We start from the raw sequence: 19,095 nt of genomic DNA on the forward strand, positions 1-19,095 counted from the left end.
AAGATACACCATTTCAAAAATTTCTGCATGTACAATTCAGTGACATCGATTACGTTCTTCCCATTGTGCTGCGATTCTCACTTTAGATGAAGGTTTACAGAGCAAAATAGTTTCTCATTAAACAGTTAGTAAACATATTGCACGGTGACAATGGTTAACAACCCCACTACATCTCAACACTGTCCTTACTCAACCTTGGGTTCCCTATCACCGGCTTTCCTGTCCCCTTCTCCCTTCTAGTCCTTGTCCCTGGGCTGCTGTGCCTCATTAGTCCTGTTTTGTTTTATGGGGCTGTCCAATCCCCAGCTGAATGGTCAACCTCGGGAGTGACTTCACCACTGAGCTAAAAGGGTGTCTTGGGGCCATACTCTTAGGGTTTCTCCAGTCTCTGTCAGGCCAATAAACCTAGTTTTTTTTGTGTGTTAGAATTTTGTTCTACATCCTTCTCCAGCTCTGTCCAGAACCCTCTGTTGTGATGATCCTGGTCAGAGCAGTCAGTGGTAGCTGGGCACCATCTGGCTGTACTGGACTCAGTCTGGTGGAGACCTTGGTAGCTGTGGTCCATTAGACCTTTGGACTAATTTTTTCCTTGTATCCTGTTCTCTTCATTGTCCCTTCCTCCCGAAGGGGTGAGACCAGTGGAGTATCTTAGATGGCAGCTCACAGGCTTTTAAGACCCCAGACACTACTCACCAAGGTAGAATGTAGAACATTGTCTTTATAAACTGTGTTATGCCAGTTGAGCTAGATGTTCTCCCAGACCATGGTCCCCACAGCCAGGGCTTTTTTTTTGTTGGGAGTTGTTTTATTACCTCTTCAATCTCTTTTCTTGTTATGGGCCAGTTCAGATTTTCTGTCTCAGTTGTGTTAGTTTAGGTAGATAGTGTGTTTCTAGGAATTTGTCCATTTCCTCTAGGTTCTCAAATTCGTCGGAGTACAATTTTTCCTAGTATTTTGTTAATAATCCTTTTTATTTCATTTGAGTCTGTTGTAATGTCTCCCATCTCATTTCTTATTTGGATTATTTGCTTCTTCTGCTGTTTTTCTTTTGTCAGTTTGGCCAGTGGTTTGTTGATTTTGTTGATCTTTTCTTTTCAAAGAATCAACTTTTGGCCTTATTGATTCTTTCCGTTGTTATTCTGTTCTCTGTTTCATTTATTTCTGCTCTAATCTTTATTATTTCCATTCTGCTGGTGGCTGTGGGCTTTTTTTGCTGTTCTCTTTCTTTTTGTTTGAGTTGTAGGGCTAACGTTTTGGTTTTGGCGCTTTCTTCTTTTTTGATGTGTGCATTTATTTTACAAATTCTCTTAATTTCTGTTTATCTGGAAATGTCCTAATTTTGCCATTGGATTTGAGAGGAGTTTTGCAGGATATATTCTTGGTTGGCAGTTTTTTTTCTTTCAAGGTTTTATATATGTCATCCCGTTGCTTTCTTGCCTGCACAGTTTCTGCCAAGTAATTAGAGCTTAGTCTTATTGTTTCTCCTTTGTATGTGACTTTTTGAGTTTCCTGAGCTGCTCTGAGGATTCTTTCTTTGTCTTTGTTTTTGGTAAGTGTAATTATGGTATGTCTTGGTGACTTTCTTTTGGGATCTATCCTATATGGGATTTGTTGAGCTTCTTGGCTGGTCAGCTTTTCATCTTTCATGATATTTGGGAAGTTTTCTGCCAGCAAATCTCCAAAAATCTTCTCTTTTTAAAAATTTTTCTTCCCCTGTTCTGGAAATCTGATCATGTGCAAATTTTTGCTTTTGATTGTGTCCTACATAATTCTTGGGTTTTCTTCATTTTTCTTTATTCTTTTCTCTCATTTCCTCAAACAAAGTTGGCAGCCATGGATTTGTCTTCAATATCACTGATTCTATCTTCCACTGTTTCAAATTTGCTCCTAAAACCTTCTATTGAGTTTTCCATTTCTGAAGGTTTGTTATCTTTTGGATTTCTAGTTGCTGTTTTTGTATGATTTCTAATTGTTTATTTATATTGACATTTTGTTCTTGTATTATTTTCCCAAATTCTTCTATTGCTTTGTCTGTGTTTTCCTTGATTTTGGCTATGCTTTTGTTTTTTCTGTTTTCCATGATTTTGTCTATTTTTTCCTTTTTTTTTTTCTGTATTTTCCTCAATCTCTTTCCTGATGTCCTGGAGAGCCCTAAATATTAGTCTTTTGAATTCCATATCAGGTAGTTCCACTGCCTTTTCTTCTGCTGGAAGGTCATCTGATTCTTTATTTTGGTCACTTGCTGAGCCATCTCATCCTGCTTTTTTATGTTTTGATATTGTCTGCTGTCTCTGGGACTTTAAGGTATTATTTTCTTTATATGTTGATTGTATGTTTGTTTGTTTTGTCCTACTTCTTTGTTATGTTTTGATAGGTCAGGTGGGCCAGGGGTGCTTTGCTGCTTGCTCGTCTGTGGGCATGATAGCTCTTATCACCTTGTCTGTGTAGGCAGGGAAGCAGCAGGCAGGGTGAGCCCACTTCTCTGTACACTGGTTTGGCGAGGTGGCTGAGGGAACTGAGTGGGTGCTGTCTGCCTCCTGATGTTGGTCCAGTGGTGTGGGAATGTTCACAGCACCTCACCAGATAGATAGGGATATCAGATGGGAAGTGGTACGGTCTTGCTTCCCTTTGCTTAGCACCTTATCACTTGGTAGGAAGTAAGGGTCAGTGTGGGCCTGGTTCAGTGGCAGGCCTGAGCTGGGGATGCTCTACCCACAGTGGCACAGTGAGGGCCAGCGGGAAGGGAGGGTAGGGTATGGCACTGGGTGGGGGAACAAAGAATAGAAAAGAGATAGAAAAAAAAAGAGAGACTGTCGGGCGGGTGGAGGCAGGATGGACCTGGGGGCTGACAGAAAGGGGGGGACGGTGGCGTATGGGGCTAGGTGGGAGGTAAAAAGTGGTGGACTGATAGTTCTTTAGCCACAGCAGTGTGGCGTGGCCCAGTGAGGAAGGGGGGAAGGTGGCTTATGGGGCTCCGTGGGGGGGAAAGATGTATAAAAAATCGTGTGGTGGGACTGGCGGGTGGGGTCATATGGGGCCAGGTGGGACCTAGAGTGGCAGTGGGCTGGTAGTTCTCTACCTATGGTGTTGCAGCAAGGCTCTGCGGGAAGGTGTAGAGGTGGTGTACAGGGCTAGGTGGGAGGGAGGAAAAAAAAGATAGAAAGGGGAAAAAGGAAGAAAAAGATGGCGCAGTGGGTGGGAGCATGGCAGACCCAGGGTAGTGGTGGGCTGGTGCTTCTCTAGCCTAGGCAGCACTCCATGGCCCAGTGGGAATGGGCAAAGGTGGCATACAGGGACAGATGGGAGGGAGAAAGAAAAGGAGGAAAGGGAAAAATAAATAAATAAAATGGTGTGGCACGTGGGGACGAGGGAGGACCCAGTCTGGCGGCAAGCCAGTAGCTCTGTACCCACAGTGGGCTTGGTGAGAAGAGGTAGAAGTGGTGTATGGGGCTGTGTAGGAGGGATAAAGAAAAGGAAGAAAGGGGAAGAAAAGAAGAAAACAGTGGCATGACAGAAGCCTGCGGGTGGGGGCAGGTCAGACCCAACCAAGGTAGTGCAGTGCACTCTGGCAAGAAGGGGTAGGGATCATGTACGAGGTAGGTGAGAGAAGAGAGAAAGAAAAGCAAGAAAGGGGGGGAAAAAAGAAAAAAAAACAGCACGGCAGGAGCCCACTCATGGGGGCAGGGTGGACCCAGACTGGTGGCAGGCCAGTTCCTCTCTAACCAAGGCAGCATGGTGTGGCCCAGCAGGAATGGGTAGAGGTGAGGTATAGGCTAGGTAGGTGGGAGAAACAAAGAGAGGAAAGGGGAAAAAAGATGGTGTGTGGCAGGAGCCGGTACGCGAGGGCAGTGTGGACCCAAACTGGCAGCAGGCTGGTAGCTGTCTAGCCAGGGTGGCTATGTGTGGCCTTTGGTAGGGGTGGAGGTGATATATGAGGCAGAAAGGTAAGTGGTGGGAAAGTGTGTTTCTCTGGTTACCGGGTACTCTGTCTCCTGTTGGGATCTCCTTAAAGTTGCCTTTCTGTACTCCTTGTCCAGGGTCGTTGTTGGCTGTGCTCCAAAATGGCAGCGCTGTGCAGTGTTAGTTGGCAGGGGACCACCACTCCATATCTCTCTTCATTCTCTGTTTTCTATCAGTTTCTTCTTCCATTTGGTGTTTGATCTATTTCTTTATGCCTTCATTTAATACTTAGGGTTTCAAGATTGATATTTGTATCTGTTTTAGTTTTTTAGGTCTTTGCTGCAGAGGGACAGCATGATGCGTCTGTCAAAGGCACCATGTTGGCTCCACCTATAATCCCTTCCATCTTCTTTTGATACTTTCTGCATCATTTACAATTTTGCCCATAGAATTCTTCAAAATGGCAACTTGAGGCTTGAATTTTTTCTAGAGTTCTTTCAGTTTGAGAAATGCTGAGTTTGTTATTGCCTTTTGGTTTTCTAACTCTGGGTCTTTGCATATATCATTATAATATTTTGTCTTCTCAAGCTGCCCTTTGAAATCTTCTGTGCTGTACTTTTACGTGATCATCAGTAGCTTTAGCTACTCGACATTCAAGAGCAAGTTTCAGAGTCTGTTCTGACATCCATTTTAGTCTTTACTTTCTTTCCTGTCTTTTTTAATGACTTTTGCTTTCTTCATGTATGATGTCCTTGATGTCACCCCACAACTTGTCTGGTCTTCAGTCATTAGTGTTCAGTGCGTCAAATCTATTCTTGAGATGGTCTCTAAATTCAGATGTGATACACTCAAGGTCATACTTTAGCTCTCCTGGACTTGTTTTAGTTTTCTTCAGCTTCAGCTTGAAATTGCACATGAGCAATTGATGGTCTCTTCCACAGTCAGCCACTGGCCTTGTCCTGCCTAATGATAATAAGGTTCTCCATCATCTCTTTCCACAGATGTAGTCAATTTGATTCCTGTGTATTCCATCCTGCAAGGTCCACGTGTATAGTCACCATATGTTGTTGAAAAAGGGTATTTCCAATGAATAAGTCATTGATCTTGCAAAATTCTATCATGGATCTCCGGCATCATTTCTGTCACCAAGGCCATATTTTCTAACTACCGATCCTTCTTTGTTTCCAACTTTCACATTCCAATCACCAATAATTATCAATACGTCTTGTTCGCATGTTTGATCAGTTTTAGACTGCAGAAGTTGGTAAATATCTTCAGTTTCTTCAGCTTTAGCATTAGTGATTGGTTCATAAATTTGAATAATAGTCGTACTAACTGGTCTTCCTTGGAGGCATATGGATGAGACAATGTTGTACTTCAGGATAGGTCTTAAAATGTTCTTTTTGATGATGAATGTGACACCATTCCTCTTCAGTTTGTCATTCCTGGCATAGTAAGTGACCATATGATTATCCAATTCAAAATGGTCAGTACTAGTCCATTTCAGTTCACTAATGCCTAGTATATCGATCTTTATGCGTTCCATTTCATTTTTGACGACTTGCAGTTTTCCCAGATTCATACTTCATACTTTTCACATTCTGATTATTAATGGATATTTGCAGCTGTTTCTTCACATTTTTAGTCGTGCCACATCAGCAAATGAAGGTCCCAAAAGCTTTACTCCATCCATGTCATTAAGGTCATCTCTACATTGAGAAGGCAGATCTTCCCCAGTTGTATTTTGAGTGCCTTCCAACCTGTGGGGCTCATCTTCTGGCACTATACCAGACAGTTTTCCACTGCTATTCATAAGGTTTTCCCTGGCCAGTTTTTTTAGAAGTGGACTGCCAGGTCCTTCTTCCTAGTCTGTCTTAGTCTCAAAGCTCTGCTGAAACCTGTTCACCATGGGTGACCCTGCTGATATTGACATACTGGTGACATAGTTTCCAGCATAACAGCAACACACAAGCCACCACAATCAGGTGGTGGCCGTAGAGAGTTCCCCATTGCTGTTGAATTGATTCCGACTCATAGCAGCCCTATAGTACAGAGTAGAACTGCCCCATAGGGTTTCCAAGGAGCAGCTGGTGGATTTGAACTGCCAATCTTTTGGTTAGCAGCCGAGGTCTTAACCACTGGGCCACCAGGGTTCCCCAAAGAGGGTGGATGCTGTTAATTGATTATATATATTGTTAATGATTAGAAATCCTGGTGGTGTAGTGGTTAAGTGCAATGGCTGCTAACCAAAAGGTTGGCAGTTCGAATCCACCAGGCACTGCTTGGAAACTCTATGGGGCAGTTCTACTCTGTCCTATAGGGTTGCTACGAGTCAGAATCGACTCCACGGCAACGAGTTTGTTTATTTTTTATTATTGTTGATGATTGTAAATTATTGAATAAGGAGTTGTTTTCTGAGTGGTGAGGCAAAAACAGTGCTGTGAGGATATGCGAACTCCAGAAGAAAACGGTAATGAAACTAGAAGCAAAACTATGTCATCGATTCAGTCTTTCTCTTTTGACCTCTTTAATAACTTTAGAAAAGACGACCTGGTGTCACAGTGGTTAAGCGCTTGGCTGCTAACCAAATGTTGGCAGTTTGAACCTACTAGCCACTCTTCGGGAGAAAGATGTGGCAATCTGCTTCCATAAAGATTAAAGCTTTGGAAAACCCACAGGACATTTCTGCTCTGTCCTGTAGGGTTGCTGTGAGTCAGAATTGTGAGTCACTTTAGAAGGAACCCTGGTGTCGCAAAGGTTAAGTGATCGACTGCTAACGAAAAGATTGGTGGTTCAAACCCACCTAGTGGCTCTGAGGGAGAAAGACCTGGCAATCTGTTTCTGTAAAGATTACAGCCAAAAACACCCTGTGGGGTAGTTCTCCTCTGTCACATGGGGTGGCTATGAGTCACGATCAACTTGACAGCACCTAACAACAACTATCACTTTAGAGAGACTGATGGAGCTTCTGTGACTTACCCATCCATAAGCTACTTAAGCTTGCAGAAAGTTAGGGTAGAGGCATTGAAAATGAGAAAATATTTTGAAGTAGCTAGTTACTTAGAGAAAAATCAAGAAGTTACTTTAATCCAAATATTGGATGACCAGAGCCTAGAATGGAGCCATGATGGCGCAGTTGTTGAGAGCTCGGCTGCTAACCAAAAGGTCAGCAGTTCGAATCTACCAGCCGCTCTTTGGAAACTCTATGGGGCAGTTCTGCTCTGTTGTATAGGGTCACTATGAGTCGAAATCGACTTGACAACAACAGATTTGGTTTTTTTTGGTTTAGAGCCTAGAATGGGAATAGGGATATTTTCTGTAAGAAGGACATGTAAGAAGAGTATATAGTACAGTCCTACTTAAGGTAGCTGATTTTACAGTGCCTCTCTGCCCATCCAACCAAAGCAGCTTTGAATCTTCCCAAGCTATTATTTTGTGTTCTTGATAGGTTAATTTATTACTGTGTAGCTCATAGTCTACCATCTGGTTCGTATCATTCTCTGGATTAGTTCTTTTGTTTGTTTGCTGTGTTCTTTAATTTTCATTGTGGAAATGACCAAACTCATACAAAAAATGAGGAGAATAATGTAATGAGCCCCAATTAACTATTCTCCAACTCAACAATTATCATGGCTAATGTTGTTTCATTTACTGTTCCCCTCAGCCCCAGATTATTTGTAAGCAAATTCCAGATTTTTACTTTTATCCTTTAATAGGAGAGGCCATCTCATGATCTCTCATCTCCAGCCAGCTTCATTCACCTTTCCCCCACATTAGCTGTCTTCGTCCTTCTGTGCTTCACTGCAGCCTGTCTTCCACTTCTAAGTCTTTTTCTAAGTTGTTCCATGTCTACAAACAACTTTTTTTCCTTGCTTTTCACACCTCAACTCAATCTTCCAGTTTTGATTTATTTTGGCTTAGTTTCTTGATTTAGTCTCTCTCTCTAGGGTCACTATGAGTCGGAATCGACTTGATGGCAATCGGTTTGTTTGTTTGTTTGTCTGGTATTAGGTTATAAGTTTGTAAAGAGACTTGAGACTACTTGTTCAAAAATGATTCCAGTATAGAATTTTAGACTTTTCAAAACCTTTTTTTTTTTTTTTTGTTAGAGCATCATAGAAACTCGTGTGTTAGATTTTAGATTTTAGGGAGAGTGTTGCCTGTATTTTCCAATGAGGTCATTGAAGCAAAACCGGCCACACTTCCCCAAGGTTTCATGATACAGCTAAGCCAAAATTAGATGCCTAGGCTCTAGACTCATGATTTATTCTTCTTTCTATCTGAAAGCCTTTCTCCACATGGTATTCTATATCCTAAAGATGCTAGATAATGTATAGCTTTAAAGAGCCAAAAAAGCATTTGTGAACAATATGCAAACATAGTTTAAAAGCTATTAATACAGGCCTATAAAAAAGGGGAGTAAGAAAGGAGTTTAAATTTAATTTTAAAAATTATGATAATGTACCATATGTAATAAAGAGAAGAAAGAAGAGAAAACTTATTGTTCATGTCAGCCTTTCAACTCCTTAAGGACAAGAGCTATCTCATTCATTTTTATATCTCCAGGGCTTGACTTGGAACCTGCCTACCCTGGTATCTGGCACATATATAGTAGCTTCTCAACAAAAATTTATTGACTGTGTTCTCCAGATGCTTCTGGAATCAAGCTGTTTTCTCTTGTTGGTTATGTTTATAAAATGTATTATTTTCATGGGACTAATAGAGGGTTGGAGCCCTGGTGGCATAGAGGTTAAGAGCTCAGCTGTTTAGCGAAAGGTCGGCAGTTCAGATCTACCAGCCGCTCCTTGGAAACCCTATGGGGCAGTTCTGTTCTGTCCTTTAGGGTCACTATGAGTCAGAATCGACTCAACGGCAATGGGTATTGGTTTTATTTTTAATAGAGCGTTAAACCAGGACAGCTGATAGTGTTTAACTTCCACTTGAATAGCTAATTGATGGTAACAGGTGTATCTTGAAATCACTGAGTATCTCACAGGTACTCTGTTCTTTATCTCCTATGCTTTCATCAGGTGAATACTCCAACAAAAACCTATGGAATGGGGAAAGGCCGGGCTGCAGATCTGAAGTACATTGAAGCTTGTGCTAGGCGCATTGTGCAAAACTCACATGGGTACAAAATTGTGACTGAGAAAAGCACAGTTCCAGTGCGCGCAGCAGAGAGTATTCGTCGCATATTTGATGCAAACACAAAACCCAGCTTGAACTTACAGGTATAAAAAAGGAAGCATTAGAATCTGCTTCTTCTTATATAAATATTGATGTCTTAAAGTTGCCCGTAATTAATTTTAGCTTAAAACTTTCCTTTGCATTGGAATTCTAGGTGCTGTCCAACCCTGAGTTCTTGGCAGAGGGGACGGCCATCAAGGACCTAAAGAACCCTGACAGAGTACTGATTGGAGGGGACGAAACCCCAGAGGGCCAGAGAGCCGTGCAGGCACTGTGTGCAGTATATGAGCGCTGGGTTCCCAAAGAAAAGATCCTCACCACTAATACTTGGTCTTCAGAGCTTTCCAAACTGGTTGGTAGATAGCATTCAACTCTCCATTAAATTTAAAGCCAAGTACTTATTGACTTTAAACTGATAAGCTACACAGGTAGTTCTTTCTTTTTTTTTTAATTGTACTTTAGATAAAGGTTTACAGAACAAATAGTTTCTCGTTAAACAGTACACATATTGTTTTATGACAGTGGTTAACATCCCCACAACATGTCCACACTCTCGCTTCTCAACCTTGGGTTCCTTGTTACCAGCTTTCCTGTCCCCTCCTGCCTTCTAGTCCTTGTCCCTGGACTGTTGTGCCCCATTAATCTCGTTTTGTTTTATGGGCCTGTCTAATCTTTGGCTGAAGGGTGAACCTTAGGAGTGACTTCATTACTAAGCTAAAAGCGTATCTGTGAATCATACTCTTGGGGTTTCTCCAGTCTCTGTCAGGCCAGTAAGTCTGGTCTTTTTTTGTGAGTTAGAATTTTGTTCTACATTTTTCTCTAGCTCTGTCTGGGACCCTCTTACACAGGTACTTTCTTAACATTATTAAAAGATTATGCTTTTGAAGACTATATTCTTGTACTTTCAAAATCGGAAATAATTTTCATGAGGGGGATAAAATATCAGGGTATAAAACACTCTGGAAAATTCTAAAATTTAATAAAATGTAAGATGAAATGGAGAGTACATTAATCATTTGTTTTTTTAATCACTGATTTCCTTCTTTCACTCTTAATCTTCTGTTTTTACTCATTTAAAACACGCTCTCTTACAAACCCATCCAGTGCCTCCTCAAATTTGAGTCTGTCAGTATCTTTTACATCTCCCTCAGTAATTTGCATCAACTTAATGAAGTATAACTGAAATGTATAAAATTGCAATTTTAGCTCATCATACTTTTCTTTTTTTTTTAAGGCAGCAAATGCTTTTCTTGCCCAGAGAATCAGCAGCATTAACTCTATAAGTGCCTTGTGTGAAGCAACAGGAGCTGATGTAGAAGAGGTAGCAACAGCCATTGGAATGGACCAGAGAATTGGAAATAAGTTTCTGAAAGCCAGTGTTGGTAAATTAAATTTTTTTTCTTAATAAAATAATAAAATAGCTAGGTCATTAACTTTAAGAAAGTCTTTGTTTAACTTACTAATGCCCTTTAAAAAATGATTTTATTATACAGGTGGCCTTCAGCCTACCAGGGACTTTCTAAGTGAGGCAGTAGTTACTTATATTGTTTAATAATTACTGACTTATTAGGTGGGATAAACATAGTTCAGTGTTTTGGGAGGAATAAATTAGTATTTAGTTAGAACATTTAGGAGTAATAAGTTCGGGAGATCACACATGAAATAACTCAAGTAACAGCTTATTTAAGCAAGTAGGAAAAAATTCTCTCTTGTTTGCTTTTCCTACTAATATGCTTATGGAAATGTGGCCTGTGAAATATTTTTGGAGGTAAGCTGATAAGAGTAGTGTGTAAAGGCAAATAGTCTTTTACAGATTGGACTTTAGGCAGCCCTTCTACTATTTCTGGGGCCCTGTGCCATCTCCCACTACTGGTTCTCTGGCTTTTATTTACTTTTCTTTTTGATGTTTTCTTCTAGGTACCACTTAATAAAAATAACTACTACTCATTAAAGGCATATTATGTGCCAGGTTCTGTACCAGCACTTTATAGATCTCATTTAATCCTTATAACTTGTTAGGATGGTGCTGGTATTTCTTTTTTGGAGATGATTGAGACTCATGGAAATGCTCACAGCTTGCTCAAAGTCATGTCACTAGGGAGTGGCCAGGTATTTCTGATTCCAAAGCCCATGCCAGTCCTCACTGTATACTGATGGTGCTAGAGGAGGGATGGGCAAACTATGGCCCTCAGGCCAAATCTGGCCCACACTGTTCTTGGAACTAAAATTTTGTTGAAACACAACCATGCCTATTTGATGACATATTGTCTGTGTTTGCTTTTGAGCTACTAGGGCAGAGTGGAATAGTCGTGACAGAGACTGTATTTAACCCACAAAGGTTAAAATATTTATCATCTGACTTTTTACCATAAAACTTTGTTGACTCTTGTCTTAGAGGAAGAGATGTGGGACAATAATGATACCATAAATGAGGGAAAAAAAAAAAGATAAAAGAAAAAGAACAAAAAGTCAAATGAAGTCATAATAAAACTTTAGCTAGAAAATGATTTAAAAACTACTTACAGCATTGACTAATTGCCTGCAAATGTCACACAGTTTGTAAACCCTCTAGTTTTCCAACATCTGATTTTTATTATTAAAAATCCTAGCATAGGCATGCTGATTTAGTTTGATAAATTTATCTCATAATCTGGTTGTCTGGTTCTTAAATAAAAATATTGTCGACTTTTTCTTTCTTCAGGTTTTGGTGGGAGCTGCTTTCAGAAAGATGTTCTGAATTTGGTTTATCTCTGTGAGGCTCTGAATTTGCCTGAAGTAGCTCGTTATTGGCAGCAGGTATTAATCTTCAGAGTGAACAACTATTTTATTTTTACTGTGCTTTAAGTGAAAGTTTACAGTTCACGTTAGTTTCTCAGATAACAATTTATACACACATTGTTATGTGACCCTAGCTGCTCTCCCCATACTGTGACAGCACACTCCTCCTTTCCACCCTGGATTTCCTGTGTGCATTCAACCAGCTCCTGACCCTCTGCCTTCTCATCTCGCCTTGGGATGGGAGCTGCCTATTTATTCTCATGTATCTACTTGAGCAAAGAAGCACCCTCTTCACAAGTATCATTTTATGTCTTATAGTCCAGTCTAATCTATGTTTGAAGAATTTGCTTTGGGAATGGGACTTACTTATTCCAGGAACTCAACCATTATTATATTCAGTTTGTTTATTTTACGTTTTTTAGGCTTCTTTGTTTTTACTTTGTCATTTTCTGCTAATCAACTGTGATCGAAGTTTCTAATAAACCAGTATTTCTTCTAATTTTATGACTAAATTTGCTCCCAGAGTAAAGCAAGAACTATTAATTTTAATTAGTTTTTATCTTGAGAGGCATAAAAGGAAAATAATAGAAGATCCTGTTTTGCAGTGCTTTCACGTGGTTTGCATGTTTTGATACTTGATTTATCTTTTTCAGATTCACAGAGCTAAAATTAGAGACTTCCCAAATTAGGAACACTGAATGAGCTCTGGGAAATAGAGTTAACATTTGTTTAGGCCTCATCACTAATAAATTATCTCCCATTTATAGATGAGGAAGGAGTCCCTGTGTAGTGCAGATGGTTAACACACTTGGCTGCTAACTGAAAGGTTGGAGGTTCAAGTCTACCCAGAGGCACCTTATAAGAAAGGCCTGGCAATCAACTTCTAAAATAATAGCCATTGAAAACCCTATTTAGCACAGTTCTACTCTGACATATGTGGTGTTGCCAGGAGTCAGAGTAGATTTGATGGCATCTGGTTAGTTATAGATGATGAAACTGAGACTTAGAGACATTAAGTAATCTGCTCAAGGTATCAGTCAAGATGCATGAGTTTCCCAAATATTTACTCTGATTTAATGATTTTTCAGATTTTAGCAATAGATGAATGAGTGAGAATCTAAGAGAATGCACATTTTTTAGAGAAGTGTACACTTTTAGTGTTGCTTTACTCAGTCCAGCATAATGACTTTATCTTACTGCTCATTGTGGGGAAAATACAGGCAAGGCTGACTTTCTAACACTTCAGGCTAATTTCCCAAGCTTTGCAGGTTTGAGATAGCCCCTAGAAGCTTATGCCTTTGAAACACACACACACACGCACATGACTCTCTCCTTTTATTCACCTGGTTACCAACCTGAAGTTTTATTTATAAAATCTTGGCAGGGTAACAGATTAGGTGATTGAAGACTCTTAGCACATTTAGTTAAAAACCTTGCCAAGTGTTTGTGGTGTTATGAGCTGTCCAAAGGCAGCTATAACTGTGTACATTGTTCACTGTTCCCTGTCCACTGTCTACTTACACTAAATTGTGGTGAGTGGTAGGAAGTTGTGGAGGTGGAGGGGTAAGCATATAAGGGAATATTTTGGGGTTTGATTGCTTGCAGCCTTGTTTCCATAGGGTGTTAGAAGAAGTTGTCTAAGAAGAAGAACCACTGTTTTCTATATACCTTATTTTGCTTGGCTCTTTGCTAGACTCAAACGCTCTTAGAAATGAACCTTAGCTTTGCTCCCCATCCTTACATTTGTCTTAGCCCAATTCATGGAACATCTTGCCAAATGAAAGGAAATTTGTTTAGGATGGCTTTCAGAAAGTAGAGGGAGGGACTTTTTCTTTCTCTTTTTTTTTGTATACACGCTGAAGAGGTTGGTTAATCTTTGACTCCAGTTAATTTGGAAGGCTTATAAGAGAGTACTCAGCTTAAAATCTGAGTAATGTATGTCATAGGCTGCACCTCTTTTAACTGATCATTGCACAATTGTGCATGTAATTTCAGGTCATAGACATGAATGACTACCAGAGAAGGCGATTCGCTTCCCGGATTATAGACAGTCTGTTTAATACAGTGACTGATAAGAAGATAGCTATTTTGGGGTTTGCATTCAAAAAGGACACTGGTGATACAAGGTATCAGTTATTTAAGTATTTCAACCCCCGACTGAGAGTGCGTTAACTCCTCACGTCACCCCAATTGTTTGATTGGTGGATGTGTGTGTATGAAATGTATATATGTATACAAAATGGATGTCAGAAGATACTATGAAACTTGCTTTTGAATGGAGAGTAGCTAAAGTGAATGGAAGAAATGATGAAGTAAAAGAGCTGAACAGAAGATTTCAAAGGGCAGCTCAAGAAGACAAAGTAAAGTATTATAATGAAATGTACAAAGACTTGTAGTTAGAAAACCAAAAGCGAAGAACACATTCAGCATCTCGCAAGCTGAAAGAACTAAAGAAAAAATTCAAGGCTTGAGTTGCAACATTGATGGATCTATGCACAAAATATTGACCGACGCAGGAAATATCAAAAGATGGGAAAGAAGAGCAACACTGTACCGAAAAAGGTTGATTGATGTTCAGCCATTTCAGGAGGTAGCATATGATCAAGAACCAATGGTACTGAAGGAAGAAGTCCAAGCTGCACTGAAGGCACTGGCGAAAAAGAAGTCCCCAGGAATTGACAGAATACCAATTGAGAGCAGGTATTAATCTTCAGAGTGAACAACTTTTTTTTTTTTTTTTTTACTGTGCTTTAAGTGAAAGTTTACAGTTAAGTTAGTTTCTCATATAACAATTTATACATACGTTGTTATGTGACCCTAGTTGCTCTCCCCATACTGTGACAGCACACTCCTCCTTTCCACCCTGGATGTTTCAACAAAGGGATGTAGCAATGGAGGTGCTCACTCATCTATGCCAAGAAATTTGGAAGACAGCTACCTGGCCAACCAACTGAAGAGATCCATATTTGTGCCCATTGTAAAGAAAGGTGGGCCAACAGAATGCAGAAATTATCAACAATATCATTAATATCATCTGCAAGTAAAATTTTGCTGAAGGTAATTCAAAAAGAGTTGCAGCAATACATTGACAGGAAACTGCCAGAAATTCAAGCCAGATTCAGAAGAGGATGTGGAACAAGGGCTATCATTGCTGATGTCCACTGGATCTTGGCTGAAAGCAGAGAATACAAGAAAGATGTTTACCTGTGTTTTATTGACTCTGCAAAGACATTCAACTGTGTGGATCAAACAAATTATAGATAACATTGCAAAGAATGAGAATTCCAGAACACTTAATTTTGCTGATGCAGATCCTGTAAATAAAACAAGAGGCAGTCGTTCGAACACAACAAGGGGATACTGCATGGTTTAAAATCAGGAAAGGTGTGTGTCAGAGTTGTATCCTTTCACCATACTTATTCAATCTGTATGCTGAGCAAATAACCTGAGAAGCTGGACTATGTGAAGAAGAATGTGGCATCAGGATTGGAGGAAGACTCATTAACAACATGCGATATGCAGATGACACAACTTTGCTTGCTGAAAGTGAAGAGGAGTTGAAGCACTTACTGATGAAGTGGATTACACTTCAACATAAAGAGAACAAAAATCCTCCAACTGGACCAATGAGCAACATCAAGATAAATGGAGAAAAGATTGAAGTTGTCAGGAATTTCATTTTACTTGGATCCACAATCAACGCCCATGGAAGCAGCAGCGGGGAAATCAAACAATGTATTGCATTGGGCAAATCTGCTGCAAAAGACCTCTTTAAAGTGTTAAAAAGCAACTATGTCACCTTGATGACTAAGGTACACCTGACCAAAACCATGAAATTTTCAGTCATCTCATATGCATGTGAAAGCTGGACAGTGAATAAGGAGGACTGAAGAAGAATTGATGCATTTGAATTATGGTGTTGGTGAAGAATATTGAATATTCCATGGACTGCCAGAAGAATGAACAAATCTATGTTGGAAGAAGTACAGCCAGAATGCTCCTTAGAAGTGAGGATGGCGAGACTTCGCCTCACATACTTTGGACATGTTATCAGGAGTGACCAGTCCCTGGAGAAGGACATCATGCTTGGTAAAGTAGAAGATCAATGAAAAAGAGGAAGACCCTCAACAAGAAGATTGACCCAGTGGCTGCAAGAATGAGATCAAACATAGCGATGATGGGGAGGATGGCTCAGGACCAGGCATTGTTCCATTCTGTTATATGTATGGTCTCTATGAGTCAGAACCAACTCAACAATACCTAAGAGCAACAACAATGTATGTTTACATGTAGTATAAAGACTAAAAGTAAAGTGAACATCTATTTCCTCTTCATTTAGCCCCGTTAAGAAATAGAATCTTAACCTGTATCTTAAACTTACTGGGTATTAAAATACAATGCCATTTAAAAGCTTAGCAGTATACTTTTTTATTCCCCCTTCAGAGAATCGTCTAGTATATATATTAGCAAATATTTGATGGATGAAGGCGCACACCTCCATATATATGATCCAAAAGTACCAAGGGAACAAATAGTTGTGGATCTTTCTCATCCAGGTGTTTCGGCAGATGACCAAGGTAAGGCTTGAGTGTGGGCCCCAGAACTTCTTTGTTTACTAGAAACCTTCAGTTGCTCAGCTTTTATCATTTATATTATTGGTATACCCACTTTTTCAACCTCTTAGCATTGTTTCATCAACTTTATTTTGAAGTGATATGCTGTAGGGTAGTCTAATGATTTTTCCAACATATTTCATAAAGCTCTAGAGAGTCCTAGGAGGCCCTTCTGGGGCAAGATTGGGGAATGCTCCAGATACTCCACCATTACGTCCACTTGCACTTAAACCAGACTATTCCACTTCTATCAGTGTATTGGCTTCAGCATAAACTGGAGACTCTTTAAGAATCTTCTGTAAGAATCTTCTGTATTGGAATAAGTTATAATCAGACCCTCAACTCCTTCTTCTGCATTCCTACTGTTAAAATACATAATTTCAAATAACTCCTTTCCTGTTGCCAATTTTTTTGTTGTTGTTGTAGTGTCCCGACTTGTGACCATTTCCAAGGATCCATATGAAGCATGTGATGGTGCCCATGCTGTTGTTATTTGCACTGAGTGGGACATGTTTAAGGTGAGGTGACAGAAATGATAGTAAGGAAAATTCTAGAGGTGTTCTGGTATCAGTTAGGGTTTAGTATGTGTTTATGTGCATGTTCTAATTTTCCTTTGAAAATGTTCTAATTTTCTGTCTTTACAGGAATTGGATTATGAGCGCATTCATAAAAAAATGCTGAAGCCAGCCTTTATCTTTGATGGACGACGTGTCCTGGATGGGCTCCACAATGAACTACAGACCATTGGCTTCCAGGTAATCATGATCCTGGATTGTTTGTTGTTTGTTTGTTTGGTCATTTACTTTTTAATGGTGTTGAATTTTGGATTTTTCTATTTTCTTATTTAGCAATAAATAACATAGCTCTAGGACAACGTGTTGGTTTTCTGGGAGGATTCTATGGGATTTTTGTAACTATTCCACTCCCTCCCTAAATTTGTGATCTAAAGGTCATTTCAGTGTTGGTCTCCCTTATATAGTATCCAGAAAGTCATCAGCTGCCTGTCATATAAGGATAGAATGTGCCCTGCCTTACCTTATATTGTGAAGATCAAGTAAGAAAATATATACAAATATGTTTTGAAAGCTGCAAAGTGCAATACACCATATTCTTATGCAGATAACACACACCTTTTGCGTTTGTTTGCCTACCATGCCCTCCCACCGCGAGGTATTTTCATAAGCACGCTATGCTATTTTTTCTTTTTTACAGCAACATGTAAAAAAAAAAACTGACATAGCGGTGCTGTGTCCTCTTCTAATGCAAAGTTTGCCAATTAATTCTGGAACATTTAGAGAGCAGACAGAAGCCTCTAAGCCTGCCTAGAACAGTACATTTATATTTACATCTGTTTCATTTTTACCAGGGGTCTCAAAAGTATTAATAAGGAGGAGGTACTTTCTGTTTCCTTGGAGCAGTGGGGGATGAGGTGGAGGGAGGCTGGGGGCAGGATTAGGGAGGATAAAGATATATGCTCAGAGATTGCTGTCAGCATAGTCCCCAAGCAGAGCAGGGGAGGGGCAGGGACTAAAAGCTAGCTGTGTGCTTCTCCTCAGCACCAGCTGTCTTGGACAGGTGCCAATAAGGTCTCATCTACTGTTCAGACATATTTGACCTGGTTCTCTTAACCTGTCACTGACTTGTTGAAGATCCCTTCTTATTTAGAGTTCAGTGTTCATTTGATGGTTATGAGGGTGGGGAGGAAGGGTGAGGGCTATTTACTAACTAGACAGTAGATAAGAATTATCTTAGGTGAAGGGAAGGACAGCACACACTACAGGGGAAGTCAGCACAACTGGACTAAACCAAAGCTAAGAAGTTTCCTGAATACAATCAAACACTTTGAGGGACAGAGTAGCAGGGGTAGGGAGCTGGAGACCATGCTTTCAGGCGACATCTAGGTCCATTGGCATAACAAAGCTTATTAAGAAAATGTTCTGCATGGTACTTTGGTGAGTGGCATCTGGGGTCTTAGAAGCTTGCAAGCAGCCATCTGAGATGCATCAAATGGTCCCAACTCCTGGAGTAAAGGAGAATGAAGAACACCGAAGACACAAGGAAAGTAGTAGCCCAAGAGACAGAAAGGGCCACATAAACCAAAGACTTCATCAGCCTGAGACCAGAAGAACTAGATGGTGCCTGGCTACCAATGACCACCCTGACAGGGAATACAACAGAGAGTCCCTGATGGAGCAGGAGAAAAGTGGGGTGCAGAACTCAAATTCTAGTAAGAAGACTAGACTTAATGGTCTGAATGAGACTGGAGGAACCCCGGAAAGCATGGCCCCTGGATTCTTTATCAGCCCAGAACTAAAACAGTTTCCGAGGCCAACTCTTCAGACAGGGATTGGACTGGACTGTGGGACATAAAGTGATACTCGTAAGGAGTGTGCCTCTTAGCTCAAGTAGATACAAGAGACTAAACAGGCAGCTTCTGTCGGGAGGTGAGATGGGAAGGCAGAAAGGGTTAGGAGCTCGTTGAATGGACATGGGGAATCAAGTGGAAAGGAGGAGTGTGCTGTCACAGTATGGGGAGAGCAATTAGGGTCACATAACAATATATGTATAAATTTTTGTATGGGAGACTAACTTCAAATGTAACCTTCATTTGAACTAC

General features: G+C 40.3%; 1 protein-coding gene across 1 annotated transcript in view; it reads left to right on the forward strand.

The window, feature by feature from the left end:
- UGDH (UDP-glucose 6-dehydrogenase) overlaps nt 1-19,095 on the forward strand; it is a 44,011-nt gene that overhangs the window by 21,659 nt on the left and 3,257 nt on the right. Inside the window, exons 4-11 of the mRNA XM_004384665.3 lie at nt 8,931-9,131; nt 9,242-9,439; nt 10,322-10,469; nt 11,789-11,883; nt 13,861-13,991; nt 16,309-16,442; nt 16,905-16,996; nt 17,123-17,233. Of these exons, the coding sequence (XP_004384722.2) occupies nt 8,931-9,131; nt 9,242-9,439; nt 10,322-10,469; nt 11,789-11,883; nt 13,861-13,991; nt 16,309-16,442; nt 16,905-16,996; nt 17,123-17,233 (1,110 nt within the window). The remainder of the gene's footprint in view (nt 1-8,930; nt 9,132-9,241; nt 9,440-10,321; nt 10,470-11,788; nt 11,884-13,860; nt 13,992-16,308; nt 16,443-16,904; nt 16,997-17,122; nt 17,234-19,095) is intronic.

This window comes from Trichechus manatus, unplaced genomic scaffold, assembly GCF_000243295.1.
Source record: "Trichechus manatus latirostris isolate Lorelei unplaced genomic scaffold, TriManLat1.0 scaffold00126, whole genome shotgun sequence".
NCBI lineage: Eukaryota > Metazoa > Chordata > Mammalia > Sirenia > Trichechidae > Trichechus > Trichechus manatus.